We start from the raw sequence: 23,067 nt of genomic DNA on the forward strand, positions 1-23,067 counted from the left end.
CCTTGTGGTTGCGGCCCCCTGGTGGGCGCCGTCTGAGCTTAGCATCCCAATGACGACGAAGCTCCAGTAGGTACATACCCAAGCATCGTTGATCTGTATACTGCATAACCCATGAGAGAGAGCTGGATCAATCTCTAAAAAGACAATGGAATCTCTCAAGAATCTCATAATAGGGTGAGCATCTACACAAACAGTGTTCCTTTGTCTCCACTTCCCTGGTCATGCATACCTTGTGTATCCGTGCCTCCCTAGGGATGCCCTTGTTAGCAATCATCTCCCGTCTGTACATTACACACTAGGGCCTCTGTTGTGGGTGTGCCCGCCCGTGTAGCTAGTTCTCCATTTTTCCTTGTATTTTACCCTGTTTTCAATGGACGTGGGGCTGTTGTGTGCCGGCTGGCTGATTTCAGACCTGGCCGACTGGACGTGTTGCTACCCGACCTTTGTCAGTGCTGGCCGACTGTGATTTTCCTGGCCGATTGCTTTTTTTTCTGGTCATGAGCATTTGGGGCTGCTGTCGGCCTGTTTTGGGCTGGCCGACCAGCAGCCCAGGGCCATATATATATATGTGTGGCCCTGCCCCCCACACTTTTTGTATCTTATATATCGGATCTTGTGTATAGAGCAGAGTTTATACAGCTCTCTCTCGAATGAACGAACGAACGGAAGAGCTTACAAAAGAGTTGCCAGATGTATTACATGGTTCAGCAGCATATGCTTTCCCATATACCCCCCCCCCTTTCTACCCCTCCTCGCCATTCGGCCCCACAGAATGGTTGGTACGATGATGACTGTCGCGAGACTCGTGACTGCCTGCAGCGGGAGATCACCCTTAGCATCCACACACACAGACAGGCTAGAACGCTCTTCAAACGCCTCGTGTGGAGGAAGAAGCGGGATTACCTGGCCAAGATTGAGATGGAGATATACCAACTATTTTTGGGGCAGGACAGCAAGAGGGCGTGGAGGATGTTCCATGAGCGACAGCCACCCACACCTATCACAGCACCTGAGGCATGGCATGAATATGCAAGAACTTTATATGAAGTACCAAGGCAGCCCCCCATCCCTCATCTGTCACACTGACTCGCCCGGATCATAGTACTTTGTCACCATTCGGATGGTTTTGGATGCTATTGACAGACTACGTACCAGAGATGTATTGGCACCATTGCTAGTACACATGTTTAACAGGGCCATTTGCAAAGGTTTCCCAGATAGTTGGTTGGCACATACTATTGTACCTCTATTTAAGAGTGGTGACCCCATGATACCAGGGAACTACAGGACCATCATGATTGGCCATTGCTTGACCAAGATATTCGGATCTATTTTGGATCGAGAGCTGAGTAGATGGGCTGAGACACATGGACTCAGAGCACCTGGGCAAGCAAGTTTCAGACGAGGTTTCACGACTTTGGATCACATATTTACCCTCAGGGCTCTCATTGAGGAGGGACGAGCACGGGAGAAGAGGGTATATTGCTGCTTTGTGGACTTCCGCAAAGCCTTTGACACGGTGCCACGTGCCAGACTCATGAGGAGATTGCATGACATTGGTGTTCCCGAGGAGATGCAGTGGGGCATTTATGCATTATATGAGGCGGTGATAGGCAGAGTACGGACTCCTAGAGGCATGTCGGATACACTGACTAGCACCATTGGGGTGAAGCAGGGATGCCCACTGTCACCCACCCTTTTTGGACTTTACATTGATGAGATATCCGACTACATTGACAGGATGGGGGGGCAGGGGGCCAGTCTGGCAGGGGTTTGGATACCCATACTGCTGTATGCCAATGACATTGTACTTTTTGCAGACTCCCCTGAGGGTTTGCAACGGCATTTGGATGCTTTGCAGTCGTTTTGTGCAGATAGGGACCTCACAGTGAACCTTGAGAAGACTAAGATTATGGTCTTCAATACCGCACAGGCCAAGGTGACTAGATCCGACCATCAGTTCACTTTTTAGAGGTGAATCAGTGGAGTACACCAGATCATATGTGTAGCTACGAGTCACATTCAACGGACCACAGTTCTCTATGAGGCAAGTAGCAGAGGCTAGATTGGCACGTGGATATGCAGCCCTAGGGGCACTAGAGAGATAATGTGCCTACATTCAGTTTCAGGAGCCGCGCACCAAACTCTGGTTGTTTGACACATTGGTCACACCTACACTCCTATATGGCTCACCCATATGGGGACCCAGCCTCTACCACACGAGGAGGGAGCCGCTTATCAACCAGGTCGGACCAGAGAGAGATTTCTATGATGGATGGCAGGTACTAGAGAAACCACTAGTGACTATGATCGCACACATGATTCGAGGCAAACCATCGGTACCTCATAAGATTGTCAGAGCAAAGATAGGAGCCGCACCAGTGGTTACCGAAGCCCTGTTCCAGTCAGTGACATTTTTGCAGAGGATATGGGAGCTCCCCAGACAGAGATACCCACACCTAGCACTTATCTCTTACAGGCAGTTAGCAGCAGACGGCAATATACGATGTTGGTACACCCAGATGTGTACCTGGCTGAGATTACATGGCATGACGATTGATGCACTCCCTCCATTTGATTACAGCCTGGACTGCCCTTCTTGGACCTTAGTCGCTCTGAGCAGAATAGGGTGATCAGGATGGACATCGTGAGGCTAGATGCAGAAAGGACATGGTCAAGCCCCCCCCTACCACTAGGCACGAAGATGGCCCACTATCGGGACCATTTTCTACATCTCTCCCCAGATGGCTTTGTGACATGGTCTACATACATGGACACCCATCTCTCACATGGCATTCGCAGTGCCATTGGACAGATCCGCACTTCATCACATCAGCTAAGGGTAGAGACTGGCAGATACAAGGGGATGAAGCCAGAATACTGCATTTGTCAGCTATGTCACCAGGAAGTGGAGTCAGAGGAGCACTACATATGCCGATGTACTGTGTACTATGAGATACGAGGGAGATACTAGTCTCTCTTCCGAGAGGGTTTTGGACCATTACGACATGTGATGGAGTTTGAGGATCATAGGTGTTTGGGGCTTTTCTTATTGGAGCTCGGATGCCTTCGAGAGGCTCTCCTACGAGCCAGGACAACACACCAAGATCCACCCCCGCCAGCGAGCCATGAAGGCCAGGACCACCTCGACAGATACGACCAGGTGCTAGTTGTAGATATTATACACTTTTGTTGTACCTCAGTAGGAGTATTTTCCTTTCATAGCTGTTTAGGACTGTTTTAGGACTTTTTTAGTCCTTTTTGTCTTGCTTTTGATGAGACACCATCAGCTGTGTACTATGTTTTAGTCTCATAGGCCACTTTGGCCTTTCGCAGACATTAATATATCTTTCTTTCTTTCTTTCTTCTCTATTCTACGTTTTTTCTCTCTACAGCAGTTGTCTTTCATTTCCGTTGTGCATTCTGACATGGTATCAAAGCCCCAGTGGCTTGAAGCTTGGAGACAGTGGGAGCTTGAGGGTTTGCTGATTTGTGGTGCTGATTGGAGATTGCTCGGGCTGTTCGGGACTTGGAGACCGGGTAGAAGGCGGCCATCACCGTTGGACAGCCACCTTGCATACTATTTGCAGCCTCTTCTTCATTCTTTTTCCCACCCACCCTCCCTTCACAAGACATTGTGAACCCTTGAGATGGCAGACTTGCTTGAGATGGCTGAGAAGCACGTGAAGATCCCTACTCTCCCCACATTCCCGGTGGATTGACAGTCGGACGAGAACAACTACGGCATATGGAAGGTAATGATGGAGTCTGTCTTGGAATCTTATGACTTGGCTGATTTCATTGTGGTTGGTGTTCCACAGCCGGAGTTGGAGGATGGGGAGCTTTACCCTCTACTAAGAAAGAACGAGAGACTCAGGCACAATTGTGGAATCGTTTCAATGCACGTGTGTGTTCTTTCATCTTCCTTAACACCACAAGTGATTAATCATATAAAACATATGACGCTGGCCAGAGGGATTTGGTAGCTCTGTATAATAGAGTATCACCCATGAAGCGGATCTCCTTGGAAGTGCAGATGCGGGTGATGAATGTAGGCATATGCTCACTTATGGTAGTGCTATGTATGAACAGGGCTTAACCAAGGGCACTTTTTCCCATGTGGTTTTTCCCCTTGGATATCAAGTGTGAAAGGACACTCCACTCTATCCATATAATATTTTGTACTTCTATATTGTATGGATGTGGCACACATGCAAGGGTTGACTTGCATTTTGTGGCTACCACACTTTTGGCTCTCTCTCTCTCTCTCTCTCTCTCTCTCTCTCATTTCTGTGTGAGCTTCTTCTTCCTGCACCTAACGCTAACGTGCAAGTTTCTGTGTGTGTGAGTGTGTGTGAATCCAACACCATTAATTGGTATCAGAGCTCTGGAGGTTCTCAACTTTCTGGAAATTCAGTCTCTGCAGTTTCCTGTGAATTTCCGTCGAACAGATCCATTGACTGTGAATTTCCATCGGTCACGTCCATCGCTTGTGGAGTTCCGTCCGCTGCTCCGGCCAACCCAGCCGGCGGCACTAGTGCAGGCAGGACTGCCGCTGCCACTCAACGCCTCTTGCCTGGCGTACGTCAGCATCTGCGCCAGTTCCGGCCTCCAGCGCGCCGGCAGCGATAGTGCATCCAGATACGCCTCCGACCGTCTGCGCGCCGACCACGCCAGCGGCTTTACTACAGCCAACTCTGCCTCTGCCTGCCCCTGGTGCCTACGCTGCCCGATATGCGCCGTCCTTCTTCGCGAGCAGCCGCCGCCGCCCAAAGATCGAGCCTTCATTGCGCCGTCTGTGGTCCTGCAGTTCCCGCCCTGTGGCTCCTCTGTCCGATGGCAATCGCACGCTCGACGGCTCCCACCCCCACATGTGCCCTCTGCACGACCGTACCTGTTGTACTGCTCATCCTGCACTCTGCCTGCTTGCCTACAACTACTCCACCTGAACGTCCGTGGTCCAGCACAGTTCCCCGTCCGGCACAGTTCATTTCCGTCCAGTACTTCCTCACGCCCCCTGCAACATAGCCACTTAGCCAGCTGTACCTGGCCATCTCAGTTCCAAGTATTTTAATTTCAAAAAAAATGAAAAGGAAAAATAAACAAATTTTGTAGCCGTCCTAGTGCAGGTGCAGCAACTTTTGGGGGTCTACCAAAATTCCCCTTTGCCAGGAAAATTGGAAAATTGGAAAATTGACAAGGTTCAGATAATTTGGGGGATTTCTCAATTTGATGACAAATTGGAGAAATTGAACATACTGCTTTGCTTAGATTTTGGGTGTTTTTCAAATTAACCTCAAAATCAGCAGATTAAGCCTCCCCTGCTTGCAGAAATTTGGGGCTTTTGTCAAAATTGGGCAATTAACTGCACATTGAAGCAATTGCAGTGCAAAAAAATTGGGGCTTTTCAAATTGGAGCATGTAATTGGGCATTACAGCTGTGATTTGTCGCATATGTATACGCATTGTGTGTAATTGGACTATTCGGTGCAAATTTACACTTGCTTCAGTTTGCAGGCAAAAATTTGCACAAGACATTTGGTTGCCTGGCAATGCACATTGGTGCTTGGTTTGCTTGCAGGTATATTTTGTTGACATGGCTCAAAATGCTACAAGTGTATTTGGTGTGCTCATCCAGGCAGGAGGACAAGTTGGATGAATCTAACTACTCCCTCTGGAGTTTCATGATCCGTAATTTGATGGTAGTCAAAGGGCTTTGGAGCATCGTGTGTGGTGATGACACACGCCCACTTACCATACAGCCAACAACGCCTCAAAGGGGAGGTGGGCCTCAAAGCGCTCTTGAGGTAGAACCTACTCCCACACAAGAGCAGAAGAGATGGGACTCTAGGGATGCACAGGCCATGTCCTTGATAGCCCTTTCAATGAAAAGGACTATTATACTGCACATTCATTCTTGCAAGACATCGAAGCTTGCACGGGACACATTGGAAGCAATGTATCGGGTATGCAACGAGGAAAGAGTTGCCTACTAGAATCTCTGAAAAGAATAGCAGAGTGTTCAAGTCAAAAGTCAAGTCACTCTTTGATTGATCAAGAGGTTAAGCCACCTTCTCAATGAAGCCTACAAAATGAGATTTGCTCCTGACTACAACTTATCTTGTGCTCTTAATTACCTAATTATCGAATAATATTAGCTCTCTCTTTAATCTCACTTTATCTTCCTTGGGATAAAACGTCTAGGCAATTATGTACTCAGACAAAGACACAAGGCATCAAGAGAATTTATACCTGTGCACAGTTTTCCTGCTGTGTAAAAACTCTAGGCCAAGAAGGATCTGTCTTGTATAGCGTCGAATGACAGGCTCTTCAAGTTTCTTAAACTCCTGATATAGCTTGTATAATGAGCCTCCTGAAATAAGTTCCAAGTAGATATACAAACTATCACCCACCTGAAACACAACCAAATCTGATGTGTAATTATTAAAACTTAGAACTGCATTAAAACTTAAGAGAGTAGGATTGAACAAAATACAGTACCAACTCGCTTCCTTTATATTGGACAATGTTTGGGTGTTGCAAGGAACTCAAAAAACATATTTCCTGCAAATCGAAGGTAAAGATGGTGAATGGGTAATCTTACGCTAGTTATGCTACAAAAGGTGTCGGACCATCCACACTGCCCGTTGGGGATGGAGTGGCAATCGTGTGGAGCCCTGTCACATGTAACCAAACCACTTGCAACATCTACCAACCTTCCCATGTATGGGCAATGCTTTCATACGAAGTCATAAAACACTCCACACAGTTGTTGTTCAGACTACAAACATAGAAATTGTTGTTTGAAGATGACTATATCAAAACAAAATACAACTTTCCCTATCTGACAAGTGCATGATCTTTCCACATGAAGAACGTGGCATGCTGAATTTTATGGTGAACAGGTGTGCTTTTAGAACAGTGAGCTTGGATGACTGCACAAGGTGGTGACAAAGGCTGAATGGTGGAGGTTAGAAGGGGGGTCAGGTTGTTGCTACTGCACAATTACGGGAGAGGATACAATATGAGAACGAGGAATTGGAAGTCCGCTCTTACATGTGCACATGGTTCTCTAGAAAGAAGCAGGTGGAAACGGGCTGAGGGGGCATATGCACATAAGCAGGATCAAGAGGAATCCCTGTAAGGAGCTGGTGGGTAGACAATCAGTCAAGAGAGGCAGCTATGAGAGCAAATAGCAAAGCAGGATGGGGATGGGTTGGGCAATGTTAGACACAGAGCTATGGGGAAAAAAAGTAGGATAGGGGGCAGAGGGGGTAGACCTTTGCAAGCTGCTCGGAAGATTCTTTTGACTTGGGATCAGCTCGGACAAACTCCACCTCTTTAATGGCACAAAATTCCCCCGTTTCACTGTGAGAATATAAGACATTAGACAGCCATCAAATCATAACTAGTTGTAAATCTACCAAAGCTGCATTACTACCTGTGTATCCCTTTATAGACTTTACCAAAAGACCCACTTCCCAATAAATGACCTTTCTGCCATTTCCCAACTGAGGTCTTTGACTCTGCTTTCCCGGGACTCTGAGGTGGAGCAGCACGAGGTGAAAGAGGGGCAGAAGGTGATGCGGTAGGTGTCCCTGCCGTTTGAGAGTGGGACCATGGATGTCCTGTAGCCCTAAAAGATGCATAATTTGCCGCATCATCACGCTGAGAATATTCAGCCTTCTGAGGACCTAATTCTTGTGGACATATGTGAGTGTGAATATCTCCACCTCCTTCCCACTCCGCATTTCTGAATGATAATCTTCGTGGACTAGAAGCTGTACCTTTGACAGAGCTTCCAGGCCCCATCCCATCAAAACTTGCAGAGGAGTGGATGGGTGTGCGTGAAGGTAATCTTTGAAAATCTCTGACAAAACAGAAAACGGAATCATCAGACTCGACCTCAGAATCTGGAAAAAAAACCAAAAAAAAAAATGCATGCAAATACCCTTGAAGCGTTTATGGAGAAAAAAATATACAATCTTGATTCTTGAACATTGCTAAATCGAACATAGGCAAAAATTGTGAGATCCCTCTAGGTGCGCAACAAGTCATTAGAAGTGATTTGATGCCCTTGCTCTTTGCATACTATTACCAGGGTGATGTGGCAACCTTGGGAGAAGCTACAAAGAGAGAATGATTGAAGGCAGCAAGCGGAAGCAGAGGAGGGACTTGGAGCAGCCAGCAATAATCCAACACTTCAGCAAAATGATGAATGAACTAAATGGCAAAAAGCCTGTTCTTATATACATCATGAAGGGGCTGGTCGGCCAACATAAAAATCCATGACTAAGGACAAAGTGTATGACAACAGCATTTTGTCCAGCCCTAAAAAGGGAATTTACTGGGCTTTATTGGTTTTATTTGGGATTTTTGTGTCTTTGTTGCTGGCCGACCAGCACTCCCTCATACTATATATAGGTTAGCCTCATCATTCATCATTGGGTACCACTTCTTGACCATATTCGGTACCATCTGCTGCTGCTGCTGCTGTCGGACTCTATACCACATTGCTTTATCATCATCGCCTGACAGTACAGGACCTCAGCGTTTACTACTAGCCACACCTTGGGACAGCAGCCCACTCTCTGCTACAGGCCACACCGTGGGACAGCAGCCTCTCTGCTACATTCAGCACTTCAGCATTTTATCTACAGCTCATGGGACAACAGCCCTTTCTGCTACATAGAGCACTTCAGCATGTTTCCTCAGCTCACACCATCGGGACAGCAGCCCACTCTCTGCTACAGTACAGGACATAATCGTTTTATCATCAATACTCTCTGGGGCAGCAGCCCACTCTCTACTACATCACACCATCGGGACGGCAGCCCAATCTCTACTTATCTTCACCATCGACACCACTCGGGACGGCAGCCCTCTCTGCTCTTCACCACCCTTCAGGTATGCAGCACCCTTGTCACCAGAGCCTGCACCCTTCAGGTCTTGCAGCACCCTTGTCACCAGAGCTCACACCACTCGGGACGGCAGCCCTAACTGCTCTTTATCTACCACCTTAGGTACCGCAACACCCTTGTCACCAAAGTCTGCATCACCTCATCTTCCGCTACCACTACCACCTCGGAGTGCCTCCGTATCCACCGACACGAGCCTTCGACACCGACCACCTCTCGTATCCACCGACACGAGCCTTCGACACCGACACGAGCCTTCGACACCGACCACCTCTCGTATCCACCGACGTGAGCCTTCGTCATTGACCGTACTTCAAGTCCGTCATCATCTCTGCTTCTGCACTGGTTTTTCTACTCAGAGTCACCTCACATCAGAGGGCTCTTGTACATATGTTCACTCGCGACTCACTCACCTATTTCATGCTGTGTTGTTTTGCTCTGATCTCTCGTACATCTGGTCCTTTCTTCCTTTTGCCCTCACATGGTATCAAAGCTATCGTGAGAAAAGGGACTGAAGACCTCGAGAGCACACATCATGGATTGTCTACCCACACTCCCGCAAGATCAATTCTTCTCACTAGAAGTTGATTCTCCAAACTCTGATTTGGACCACACAGGGAATGGGACTTCTGATCTCTCATACATCTCGTCCTTTTTCCCTCACATGTCACAGCTATCGTGAGCAAAGGAATTGAAGACCTCAAAAGCACACAACATGGATCCTCTACCCGCACTCCCGGAGGATCAATTCTTCTCACCAGAAGTTGATTCTCCAAACTCTGATCTAGAACACAGAGGGAATAGGACTTCTTACTCAGAGAAGAGACCCGTTCAAGATCTTACTTTGGGAGATGATCAACCCATCTACATCACCTCACCTTCACCACCTTTGCCATCACGATCGCCCTCTCTGACCTTATCAGATTTTGTTTCCAAAGGAGGATACATTCCTTCTGCCAGTGTGTCAGTGTGGGACCTTGGAATCCATCATCTTCTCTCATGGTTCCCTTTTTTGCCTGGGAGGGGATGTGTGAACAACAACATTTTCTCCAGCCCTAAAAAGGGAATTTACTAGGCTTTATTGGTTTTATTTGGGATTTTTGTGTCTTTGTTGCTGGTCGACAGCCTTTAGGTTGGCTGACCAGCACTCCCTCATACTATATATAGGTTAGCCTCATCATTCATCATTGGGTACCACTTCTTGACCATATCCAGTACCATCTGCTGCTTCTGTCGGGCCCTACACCACATTGCTTTATCATCATCACCACCTGACAGTACAGCACCTCAGTGTTTACTACTGGCCACACATTGGGACAGCAGCCCACTCTCTACTACAGGCCACAGTGTGGAACAGCAGCCCTCTCTGCTACATTCAGCACTTCAGCGTTTTATCTACAGCTCATGGGACAGCAGCCCTCTCTGCTACATAGAGCACTTAAGCGTTTTTCCTCAGCTCACACCATCAGGACAGCAGCCCACTAAACTCTCAAGCTCTCAAGTTGTCTAGCACTCTTATTTGTGCAAGATCAACTTTTTTCTCTCACCTTGCCCTCTTCAAGATGTCGACCCAAGAATCCAAGTTGGAGCCCTTTATCGAAGGTGAAGACCTACCGGCTACGGAAGCCACCGATGCCGATCTTTTCGACGATTATGTTTCAAAATCATATTTCCAAGAGTTTAAAGTTGCTCTCGAAGCTTCTTCCTCGGAATGTCAAGCACAAATCGCCGTGCAGATGCAGGCTTTACAGAACTCCATCTCTTTGTTGACCACTACCCTATCTACTCTTTCGGGTATGGATACCTTGGCATCTACTTTAGGCCCCAATATTACTCCGGAACAGTTTGGGGCCGAGCAAAAGCAGCGTACCAAGGAGATAGTGGACACTTGGCTACATAAGTGGCAAGTCCATTTTCAGTTCCATCCATATGACGATGGAAAAAAGATCCAATTAGCAGCAGGTTTCCTCTCACCAAAAGCTTTGCTTTGGTGGAAGGAACTCAACCCTAAACCAACGACTTGGGCACAGTTCGAAGACGTCTTCAAGAAAGAATTCCTCAAGAAAGAGGATGACTGTGATGTTGTTGCCCGGTTTACTACTTTTTTTTTTCAGAAAGGAGACTTCTATTAAGTATGAAAAAATTTTACAAAATGGAGATTTCACACCAAGAAAGGTGGAGATCTCAACCAATCAAGAGCCCCATGCTCCCAATAGGGTCCGGAGTGAGAGGACGTGAAAAAGATACCAATGTCCCACTCTCTCATAAACTGGCCTCGCTTCCTCTCCGCAGCCCTCGAAGATCCCTGGATTCTGGCCCAGGTAACCATGATGGTGTGAATAATGTCACTCCAAATCCTGCAAAGACACTGAGAAACAAGAACGGGAGTACCCTCAATGGCCTCGGTGCATCTAGCCTTCCAGATATTCCAGGCTGAGATGCTAGCAATAATCTCCCAAGAGCTGTCTAACCTCTGTGCCAGAGGGACAAAGTGTGAAAGTGGCAAATCCTGAAGACAACACTGCCGAGCAACTCCTTGCCTAACCATAATGGCCAAGCTCCTGTCAGTCTCCCTCGAATCTCAGCTGAGGCCGAGACTGTGTCAACCAAATGATAGAACCAAAAGAAATGATAGCATCCCTCTTAATCCTACCAAAGAGGTGTGCAATCGCAGACCAAACCCTCTGTGCTTCCCTGCATTCCCATAAACAATGGTAAACTGACTCCGAAACTCCTGCACATCTAGGGCAAGCTGGGCAAGCACCAGTAACTGACCTCACTGATTGGTGGCCAGACCACCAAGAGAGAAACCCAGATAAAGGAGAAAATCTGTGGCTTTCTATAAGAATGCCACAATCTCCGCCAAAAAACCCTCTGAATGTCAATCGAAATGCCGTAAGATTCCCAATGGGGTCTAAGAGTAGGGACACTCTGAATGTGTCCCAAGATAAGATGTCTGGCATTCCGCACATTAACCATGACCTCACAGAACCTCACTTATGAGGTCTATCTCCAAAAATTTAGGGACTTGCAGATGAAAGCTACGAAGATGGATCCCACAACTCTTTTGGGTTTACAAGTTAAAAACAACAAATGCAAAACTTTGGACGAAGCCATTCATTCCGCTCGTATCTATAATGATACAATGGTCTCTTCCAAGTCTAAACCCGTTACCAAGCAAGGGAACAAGCACAAAAGGAAGTTCTCCGCACCAATGGCTAGCACGACTAAAGGAAAGTCTTCGGGCCAACCTTCGAAGAATTCAACTTCGACACCAGCGAAGAAGAAACATCTCCTTAAGGCTTTGAAGCTCAAGAAGGAGGGACGTTGCTTCATCTGCGAAGAAAAAGGACATATGCGTAACGAGTGCCCGAAGCAAAAGGGTGCAAAGACCAACGCAGGACCCAAGCCAAAGGCAGCTAACCAGTTGTCTTTGACAGGTACATCAGTTATTGTACTTTCTCGCCCTAGTACATGTTCTAATTGTCTGTTCAACTGTAAAGTTTTTGGCTTGCATGATCTTCTCCGAGTTTATGGAGAAGTGAATGGCCATAGAATCCACATTCTTCTAGACCCTGGCAGCTCACACAACTTTGTTAATTACAAACTTGTGCAAAAATTGGGTCTTGATACAACACCCAGCAATCATACCTATGGGGTACGCCTACCTGCGGGTCGGCAAGTATGGGATAGAAAGGTGGAGATGCTACCGATCCGGATTCAGGACTACAAAGATACTCTGGAATTCTATATTATGCACCTAGAACATGTAGACTTATTATTAGGGATTGAGTGGTTTAAGACTCTTCAAGTCCAGATAGATTGGTCTAGTCACATTTTTTCTTTTGAACATAGGAACACCGAGTATAGTATCTTAGGTGATTGTATACATCCCTCTCAGGGACCCCTTGTAAATACAATTGATTTTGGCAATATAATGGATTCTTCTTTGTATACTGCTTTCCATTGTGTATTGATTCCACTTTCTTCATTTCTCATACCTCTATGGATGTCAATGAATTAAGTGTCTTTGAAAGCAAAGAATTACAGAAGATACTTCATTCGTTTCAAGATGTATTTCCTAAGGAACTGCCATTGGGCTTACCACGTGAAAGGGCAGTAGATCATCGTATTGACCTGATCCCTGGTACTCACCCTGTTAGTATTCCACCTTACAGGGGATGAGCCAAGCTAAGGAAGATGAGTTGGCCAAACAACTCAAAGATTATTTGAGGATAGGCCAGATCCGTCCAACTAAATCACCTTGGGGTACACCTGTGTTGCTTAGGAAAAAGAAGGACAACACCTGGAGAATGTGTATAGATTACAAGAGATTGAACAAGCTGACAATTAAGAACCGTTATCCTCTCCCTAGATCAGATGACCTGATTGACCGGTTAGCAGGAGCGAAATATTTCACGAAGATAGATTTACGTACTGGCTATCACCAGATACGTATTCATGAAAGGCATGTCGAAAGAACCGTCTTTTGGACTAGGTATGGCCATTACAAGTTTCTCATATTACCTTTTGGGTTAACCAATGCTCCAGCACTTTTCAGCAGATGATGAACGATCTTTTTCGTGAACATTTGGGAAAATTTGTGGTTGTGTTCCTGGATGATATTTTGATATATAGTCATACTCTTGAGGATCACATTAGACACCTCACGATTATCTTAACTATTTTAAGACAGAATCGACTATATGCTCAATTAAGTAAATGTGAGTTTTTCATGACAGACATCATTTACTTGGGACACAAAATCACTAGAGATGGATTGAGCATTGACTATGACCAAGTTCAGAAGGTTCTGGCCTGGCCTATACCGCGAACAGTGAAACAACTTCGTTCTTTTCTCAATTTTGTTGTTTTTCTTCGGAAATCTGTGCGGGAGTACTCTCAGCTCACACTACCGATGACCACCTTGTTGAAAGGTCGTGGACGTAAGTCAAATCAGCCTATCACTTGGATAACGATCTGGATATGGCCTTCAGACTTTTGAAAGATAAAGTTAAGGAAGCACCTATCTTAGCATTACCCGATCCTAGTCGGCCTTATATTCTTGAAACTAATGCCAGTGACTATGCCATCGGGGCTGCTCTACTTCAAGATGGTAGACCTGTTGCTTTTGAAAGTAAAAAGCTAGACGACACTCAAACTTGTTGGCCAACCCTTGAGAAGGAGCTTTATGCTGTGATTCACGCTCTCAAGGTTTGGAGACATTATTTATATGGCTCCAAGTTTGTGGTATTGACTGATCATCAGTCAATCAAGTATGTGTGTGATGCGGATGATTTGAGAGGAAGCAAAGCTCGATGGGCTGAATTAATGCAAGATTTTGATTTTGAGATTCGTTATAGGGAAGGGTCCATGAATAGTGTCGCGGATGCGCTTAGTCGAATTACAGAGGTGAATACTTTGTCATTCACCGAGATTTCTACTGACTTATTTCAGTCATTGACAGGGCTTTGCAGGACTGATATTATTTTGGTCCATTTTGGCAGAAGATCCAGGACGGGAGCTCATTGATTAACCAAGACTCGATGACTGAGCAGCATACCATTCAGGCTGCAGGAGGCCAGTGGATGTTTCAGAATGGTTTACTATTCCGTAATGACAAAATTTGTGTACTACAAATCCTGGACATTAGGTCCAAGATTTTTAAGGAGTGTCACGACCCCCCTTCTACTGGACACCCTGGGGTACACAGGACACTATCGTTAGTGAAACACACTTTTTATTGGCCAAAGATGAAAGGGTATGTAGAAGATTATGTTCTCAAGGGTCAAGTTTGTCAAGCAAATAAAGCTGAACGCTTTAGACAGGTTGGGTTGTTGCATCCTTTGCAAATCCCAGGTAATAAATAGGAAAGTATTTCCGTGGATTTTATTACCGGATTGCCAAGAACACATCAAGGCCACGATTCTATTTGGGTTGTGGTAGATCGCTTGACAAAAATGGCTAGATTTTGACCGACCCGGAAGACCATTACAGCTACACAATTAGCAAGGCAGTTTATCGAGCAATTGTTTAGACTGTGCGGGTTACCGCAGGACATAGTCAGTGATAGGGACTGTTTACGAGTGAGATTTTTGGAAACTTGTTTTTGAGAAGTTGGAAACAACTTTGAATTTGAGTTCCTCATATCATCCTCAATCTGATAGCCAGACTGAAAGAGTGAATCAGATTTTGGAGGATATGCTTCGAGTATATGTATCCAAAAGAGAGAGTTCATAGGAGGCTTATCTTCCTATGTTAGAATTTGCATATAACAGTACTAAGCATACGAGTACAGGTTTTACTCCTTTCATGCTTATGTATGGTTTTCAACCTAGATCACCTATTACAATGGGATTCTCAGGACTTCAACATGATGCAGCATGTAATTTTTTGCAAGATATGCAAGAAATGTTACAAGTTGCGAAGGAATCTATTAGAAGTGCTCAAGACCGAGACAGATTTTATTCTAATAGACATCGTTCACCCAGAGAGTTCTCTGAAGGCACGATGGTGTATTTGCAAGTTCCGAAAGATTCCGAGACTTTACGGACAGGTCGATCTCTGAAATTATCCCCTAGATATCGTGGACCATTTCGTATTACACGACGGATTGGTTCAGTTGCATATGAATTGGATTTGCCTTCTCATGTGAAAGTTCATCCTGTATTTCATGTCAGTAGACTTAAGGAAGTACTGGGTGGAACAGACCAGTTAGTTACTCCTCAAGAAATCATAGATGTTGAGGACATGACATTTGTTCCACACGAACCTGAAAAGATTCTTGGATTTCGTGAAAGAAGATTGCATAATACGCTTATCACGGAATACAAGATCAAGTGGAAGGATCATGTTGAGGAGGACGCTACATGGGAGACATTGACTACTCTTCAGAGAGATTAGTAAGCTTAGGAGTGAGCTCTTAGAGGAAGGGGAGTATGTCATGTGCACAATGTGTATCTACCGTGTGCTACACGCACACAAGACTAGCTTCGAGGTTTGGGAAAGCTTGGAGCTAGGGAGGCTGATTGGCGAGCTGAGTTAGGGATAGACTTATGGACGGACACCCAAGTATGGACGGGCGGGCACCCAAGTGTGAACGCCCGATGACCGGCCAAGAGCCTATAAAAGGGTGGCCAAGGTTAGTCATTAGTCATATAGAGTCTCGCGTGTCTTTGTGAGAGCTCTATGATCAGGAGCCTAGATCTAGACGTGCACCTGCTTTATGCAGCCGAGGCCGGCAGCAGTCTCGAGGCCCGCGAGGGTAGCTTCGTGTGGCGGTATGGGACGTCACGAGGTAGAGATTGGTCGGTACGTCCATCTAGTTAGCTCAGCTCGTGGCTCGGTGGGGACAGCCAAGACTTGTGGGCTTGCCCACGGCTATCAAGGTTGGGAGGTGAGTCAGGCCTGCACCCCCGTCATGTTTGTTTTGTTTGTTTGCAGGTTTCAAGTCTTGTACTAGGAGCGTTCTACGAGGAGATCCTATGGGGATTTAACAATAAATGAGAGCATAAAAGGGATCAAATGAGGATAGAGATGATCATTCCACCACCTCTCAGCTCTAACATGGTGGTAAGTATCGAAGAACCCTAAGAGCGGAATGGTGGTAAGTATCGAGGAACCCTAAGAGCGGATTGCCAATGAGAATGTCGCAAGAAGTGGAAGAGAACTAATTGAGAATACTGGCACTATAAGAAATGTCGGGCCAGTGAGGATGAGCGGAGAGAGCAAGAACTATCCGGATAGTGGTATATCTAGCTGTAGGGGCAAAAGTTTCCTCATAGTCAATACCCTCAATCTGAGAATACCCCTTTGCAACCAATCTAGCTTTGTGTTTGTCCAGATAACCATCGGCATGAAACTTGGTTTTAAAGACCCACTTGACCCCAATGACTTGCCTATGCAAAGGCCGGTCCAAAAGGTCCCATGTACCATTCGTTTCAATGGAATCAATCTCCACCAATGGCTGCACGCCACTTAGGAAGAGCAAGAGCCTCTTTAGCTATAGTAGGCTCATATGACTACACCACTTTACTCATCAAGGCAAGGTTACAAGAATGACGAAGCTGCTATAATCTCTGTGCCCGTGTCAAAGGTGCTACTGAGGAGTCAGGAAGCTGATGAAGATCAACATCTCAGAGATGAGAGTCACGAACAGTGACTTCCGACCATCGAGGACGCCCGGGGGCAAGCCTCCATCGCACAGATGCAAGAGTAGTCAGAGAAGCTGAGAGCGGAGAAACTCAGGATGGAGAAGTTGGGGGTGGAGAAGCCGGGGAAGAAGAGGAAGAAGCAGGAGGATGAGGAACCTCTATGGTAAGCTCGGAGTGACACCGAGAATCATTGGACGAGGGTTCAACAAAGTGAACATCGCAGGAAATCACTAAGGACTTTGTCTCTGGATCCCATAATCTGTAAGCTTTGGATTGAGAGATATAACCAAGAAATTTGCAGTTCCTGGATTTGGGAACACATTTGGACCTAGTAGAATCAGGGATATGAGCATAGGCATCACAACCGAAAACCCTGAGATGTGAAACTAAAGGTTTCTGTCATGTAGAAGCCTCCTCCAGTGTCAGTATAGCAACGCCTTTGTGGGAGAACAGTTGATGAAGGAGACAGCAGTGGTCACAGCTTCTCCCCCAGAAAGAGGAAGGAAGATCGCAAGAAGAAAGCATGGTACGGGCCATCTCCTGAACAGTCCTATTTTTGCGTTCAACCACACCATTCTATAGTGGAGTGCCAAGTGTGGAGAACTGATGGCCAATATCTCTCTGTGAACAAAAGTTGTGGAAGGCTTTGGAGATGAATTCTCCTCCATTGTCCGAACAAATTTGTCGAACCTTCTTTGTGGTCGCATTCTCGATCAAAGCCACCCACTCTTGAAAGCGGGAGAAAGCCTAAGATTTTTCTACCAAGAGATACACCCAAACTTTACGTGAGAAATCATCAATAATAAGCATGAAGTATCTCGCACCACCCTGGGTAGTGGTCTGCATGGGACCACACAAGTCCATATGGATAAGCTCCAGGATGTGAGAAGCCCGATGAGTAGCCTCGTGAGGGAAAGGCTCTCTGTGTTGCTTGCCATGCAAACAAGGCACACAAGTGGAGTAAGGAAGACCCATTGCATTAAACCTCACTGCAGTATGGGACGCTCATTTGTACTTCACCACGTGAAGACACGCTGCTCTCCAAACTCTGACCTGCTGACTAGTGCAGCCAGCTTCCCAATGATAGTTTGCTTTCCGGGCCTACACAAGGAATGTTTCAAGCTTCTCCCGGTGATCGGGTGCTCCATTCCCCTATCCTCACGTGCTCATTGCCCCTCTAAAGAACCTCGTCCAACACTTCACAATCCACGGGTGGTTGGCTCCCATTTCTTGCCGCGGATCAAGTTTTTTGGTTTGCCACGACAGTGTTTCAGCTACCAAACGTAGCGCATTCCTGACCCAACCGTCTCTCTCACACCCTCAACCCCTCACAAGCCAGGGGAACATTCCCCTAACAGGCACAAGAGCGGCAATAGCAAACGACCTCTGAGCAAGAGTGGCAGGTCCTCTGGCTGCCGCCTGCAATGGAGTCAGGCTAGATGTAGGGGCACAACTCACGAAGCGCAGAGCCCAAAGTAATGACATTTATCACAAATCACTCTTGCATAGCAATCAAAGGATGTGGTGGACCAAGTGGCTGCTCCACTACCCCCACAAGGTCTCATACAAGGGCCTACTGCACCTGCCCAGCACCACATAACGAGGCCAGCAGATCAAGAGGCCTCCCTTGATCAGCTCCCCATCGGGGAAGGTTCCCTCCAGCCCTCACAGATTCCTCGACAACTAACTAGACTCTTCACACCCCTTGGCTGTCAACGGCACCCCACCTGGCAAACCCTGCCACGCGCCAATCGATTTACATTTCTCCAACCCTGTGGAGACGATCATCACCTTCTCCCCTGTATGATATCTCTCCCCTGGAGAACCCCCTCCGAGTATGGGGCACCTGGTAGATGGGTCGAGACGAGCTCCTATGTCAAGGTGGTAGCCCCTCTGCGTGTCTGTGTGGTTGGGCATCACTCCCACCACACCGAGCATGGTGTTTTAACACCTTTATGTTGACATTGTCAAGTGTGCAAGAATGGTCAATGTGCCAGGCTCCAATCGTGTGCCTTGAAGAGAGTAAGCATTGCCATGATGGACGTGCAATGTGGGAATCAAAGTTCCACTCTCCTGAACATGCCAGCGTCCACAGATCCAAGGATAACATCCACAATATTTTTCATGGGTCCATCACCTTGTTGGTGTCTATGCCAGCCTCCCTTGAAACTCCTCTTAAAGGACTACCTTTTTGGAAGCTGCTGCACGTGCACATAGACCCTGCACAAATCATGTGATGAGGCAGATGACTGGACAAGAAAGCCTTTTGAATGACTCTCTGTGTCAGGCAAAAAGCCATGCCACTAGGGGGCTAAATATAAACAGTAGATTTGTCGAAACAAGGACAAAACATACACATGTTTTCCAGATGAATTTTTTTTTTTAAATAAGATAAGGAGAATGATATAAATTGAAGAATGCTATCTTACTCGGTATCCATGGTAGACTGCTGTGGCTTGCGTGTGTCCCTTTCAAGCAACCCTGTGTAGGAAGGAAGTAACATTTCATGACCATTCCTCGCATTTTCCAAAGAAAATCCAATCAAATCTCTCTCATTGTCCTGTTCTCCTCTGGAACACTGTTTCGGAGAAGGAAGTGGCCACAGACTCAAAGGTTGAATGCCAACTTGACTTGGTGACCTCGGGGGTGATGGGAGAGGCGACAGCATCTCGAAGTTGCTTGGGTACCTAGAAAATGTGTTGGAAGGAGACCGAGAGCGTGAACCCACAGGGATCTTACTGGGTGACCTTGGGGGCGATGGGAGAGGTGACAGCATCTCGAAGTTTCTCAGATACCTAGACCCTGTGTTGGAAGGAGACGATGAATGTGAACCCGGAGCCAATGAAGAGGTCATCTCAGCGGACTGATCTATCCCACTAAGAGAGATTCCTGATAATTCAACATTGTCTGGATGTCTGATACCTCGAATGACTGGTGATCTTGCCAATCTTGGGGGACTGCGGATTGACCTGCTACTGTCATTTGATCCCTCGTGGCCATCCAAGGATGCATTCTCTTCTTTATCACGGCTGCTTCCTTTGTGCTTGGCATCCTTGGGGCGTTTGAAAAGCGAGGAAAACATGGCCATTTGAAAAATGGGCGAGTAAGGAAGACCCTATGTCAATCCAGGCAGCTTGATTAGTGTTGAATTGCTTCCTAACAATCCAAAACTTAACTTGCCTGCACTGCAAGACCCTGCTGCTGACCCAAGTAGCTTGAATTAAAGGAAATTTGCTATTTTATCACGCAAAACACTGCCACTGCAACCAGATCCTGTGATGATTAAGGCAGCTTGATTAATGGCTTCTTCAGCACACAAAACCCTGTGCTGATTGAGCAAGCTTGATTAATTATTGACGAATCGTTTATGCTTCTGATCAAGCCAGCTTAATTAGTGACACTCAACACTTCTGAGCTTGAAGAACACTAATTAAACAATCATATTCTCCAAGTGATCTTAATTAATGCTATGATTAATTCTTTAGTAAACAAAGCCCTGCTTATCAATCAAACCCAGGTAAAAGCAAAACACAGCTGCATGCCCTGTCTTGTTGATCAAGTCAGCATAAAGATCAGTCAGGCAAGGCGTCAGACTGAGGAGATATGGGTAGAGCTTACCTTGCTAAAATATGAAGAACCCAATCAACCAGACGAAACGACCCTATTCTGTTAGTGCAGAGAAAAAGAAAGGAAGAATAAGCCATGTAGTGGACTAGGAAACTTCTGGAGACGGTTGGCAATGCACGCCAATTTTCAAGTGTACAACCTACAAGTTATCTCCAAAAAAAAAAAAAAAAAAAAAAAGAGTGGGTATGCACATCAATCAAGCCCCTCTTTTATCATGCCCAATGAATAAGTTTATGTATGCCCTTTGTGGGAAATTTTTAATCTATGCTTAGGAAGGTAGGAAGGTCATGAAATAGAAGAGAACATCCCACCTTCTCGAAGGAAAAAAGTCCTACCAAGATGCTCTCGCCTTTGTTAAGGTCATGGGAAGCTGCCACTTTCTCCATGTTGAAAACGACATGAGGTCATCTGGCTGGTGCTGATGTTGCAATTCTTGACTGTCAAGTGTTGTGGTTAGACTTGCTTGTGTGAAGTCCCATACATGTCACCACTTATGCCAATATTCAATCCCACATGTCTCATTAGACAGACGCTACTAAATACCTTCTTGACTAATAAATGGATGAGCATTTTGAATCAAAATTTCAAATGACGAGGATTTTGTTTTACATTGGCTAGAGTCCAAGCTTTCTTTAACACTACTTTTGTTTCATAATTTCCTCTTCCATGATCAATCTACATTATCCATACACTATAGGAAAGATATTAGCATGCGAAAAATGTTACACCATGCTCCAAGCATGTAGTTTGTGAAAATTTTTCACATTATTAGATAGGCTTGCTGTTAAGATTCTTGTTAAAGTGGTGGCCATTAGATTGATTCCATTGCTTCAAATATTGGTTGTAAAGAATTAGCATGGATTTATCCAAGGTATGTCCATCCTTGACAACATATACAATGTGCTAATAGGGTGCAGGAGCTAGTCCAGATCACTAACCACATATGTATTCTGCTTCAACTTGATCTCAAGAAGGCATATGTAGAGAGGACATTGGTCATTTTAGTAGAGTTCTTTTGCTAATCTTGGCTTTAGGGAGATAGTAACTTCCATCATCTATGTGCTTTTATTAGATGCCAAGTCCAAACTCCTACTTAATGTGGTTTTGTTTTAAAATTTTGGTACTGGTAGATCTGCCAGGCAAGGTTGCCCCCTACTCCTCTCCTCTTTGTTGTTATCACTTAGCCTTTGATTAGAGCTTTAGAACTAGTAGCAAAGAAAATTTATAGGTTTGCAACTTCTAAAAGGCAAGCCACTAGTTATTCAATGTTTTGCTAATGAATCTATCCTCTTCTTAAAGGCATATGAGCAAAAGATGAGGGCCTACAATGCTTCAAATGCCTTACGTTCTAGATATAAAACCTTAGTAAATCTAGGATAAGTATGATTCTTTTGACATTTCAAGGTGGGGATGCTAGATTATTAATCAAGGGATTGTGTTTAGGCATCTCTAGGTTGTCCTTGTTGGGATGGGATTAACAATTAAGTAATTATAGTTGCTTGGGTTATTTAAAAAGTGAATGCTAAAATGAAGAAGTGGAATAGCTTCCTTCTCCCTTTGGTATCAACCATATTATGCATGCATACTTATATTCAGAAAGTGAATGCTAAAATGACGAAGTGGAATAGCTTCCTTCTCCCCTTCCACTCCAAGGTATCAAGTATATTTTACATGCATACTAGTATCTTATGGATACATACTTATATTTAGAAAGTGAATGCTAAAATGAAGAAGTGGAATAGCTTCCTTCTCCCCTTCCACTCCAAGGTATCAAGTATATTATGCATGCATACTAGTATATTGTGCATACATACTTATAGTTATACTCTCCCTTCAATTATTTCAAGAAGTTCCAATGGCACAAATTACTCTTCCCCATCAAAGCTTTTTTATAAAGAAATAATCCTACGAAGAAGCCTTCTCACTAGATCTCATGGAGTAAAGTTTTCTCTCCCAAAGACTTTGGTGGTGTAAACTCATGCCAAGGTCAAGGTAGCTTCACAACTACAGAAGTTTGTCTCTCAATAGTAGCCATGGAATGTAATGCTAAAGGATAGGGTAATCCTCTTTAAGGTACAAATTAAGGGATATTAGAAAGGACAGGGTAGTCCTCTTTAAGGTAAAACTTAAGGGATATTGGAAAGGACACACTTGGTCCTCTTTAAGGTACAACTTAAGGGATGTTGGAAAGGGCACGCTTAGATTTATAAGATTTTCTCTTTGGATCCTTCGAGCTACAAATGCACTCCATTCTATAGATTCTTTATTAATTAATGGAATGGAAGGGGGACCAAAGGGTAATCACTGAGTCTCCCACATGTGGTGGTCCTTCATTTCTCTTCTCCTTTGTCTTTGGTTGATTTTTCTCA

General features: G+C 45.5%; 1 protein-coding gene across 7 annotated transcripts in view; it reads right to left on the reverse strand.

The window, feature by feature from the left end:
* The window catches only part of LOC147626969 (mitogen-activated protein kinase kinase kinase 3-like), a 101,192-nt gene extending 80,309 nt beyond the window's left edge, over positions 1 to 20,883 (reverse strand). The window contains exons 1-7 of one of the 7 annotated variants that reach the window (XM_086815535.1): positions 20,690 to 20,814; positions 19,994 to 20,344; positions 19,501 to 19,873; positions 7,442 to 7,870; positions 7,281 to 7,368; positions 6,502 to 6,564; positions 6,253 to 6,413 (exon numbers count right to left, since the gene is read on the reverse strand). In XM_086815535.1, coding sequence (XP_086671661.1) covers positions 6,253 to 6,413; positions 6,502 to 6,564; positions 7,281 to 7,368; positions 7,442 to 7,870; positions 19,501 to 19,873; positions 19,994 to 20,159 — 1,280 coding nt within the window. In that variant the 5' untranslated portion in view covers positions 20,160 to 20,344; positions 20,690 to 20,814. Of the gene's footprint in view, positions 1 to 6,252; positions 6,414 to 6,501; positions 6,565 to 7,280; positions 7,369 to 7,441; positions 7,871 to 19,500; positions 20,345 to 20,689 lie in introns of all 7 variants that reach the window. The other 6 variants (XM_086815532.1, XM_086815533.1, XM_086815539.1 and 3 more) reach the window with 6 other exon arrangements.
* Between the last annotated feature and the right edge of the window lie 2,184 nt (positions 20,884 to 23,067).

This window comes from Cibotium barometz, chromosome 21 (assembly GCF_041138505.1).
Source record: "Cibotium barometz isolate CiBa-2024 chromosome 21, ASM4113850v1, whole genome shotgun sequence".
In the NCBI taxonomy this organism is placed as follows: Eukaryota; Viridiplantae; Streptophyta; class Polypodiopsida; order Cyatheales; family Cibotiaceae; genus Cibotium; species Cibotium barometz.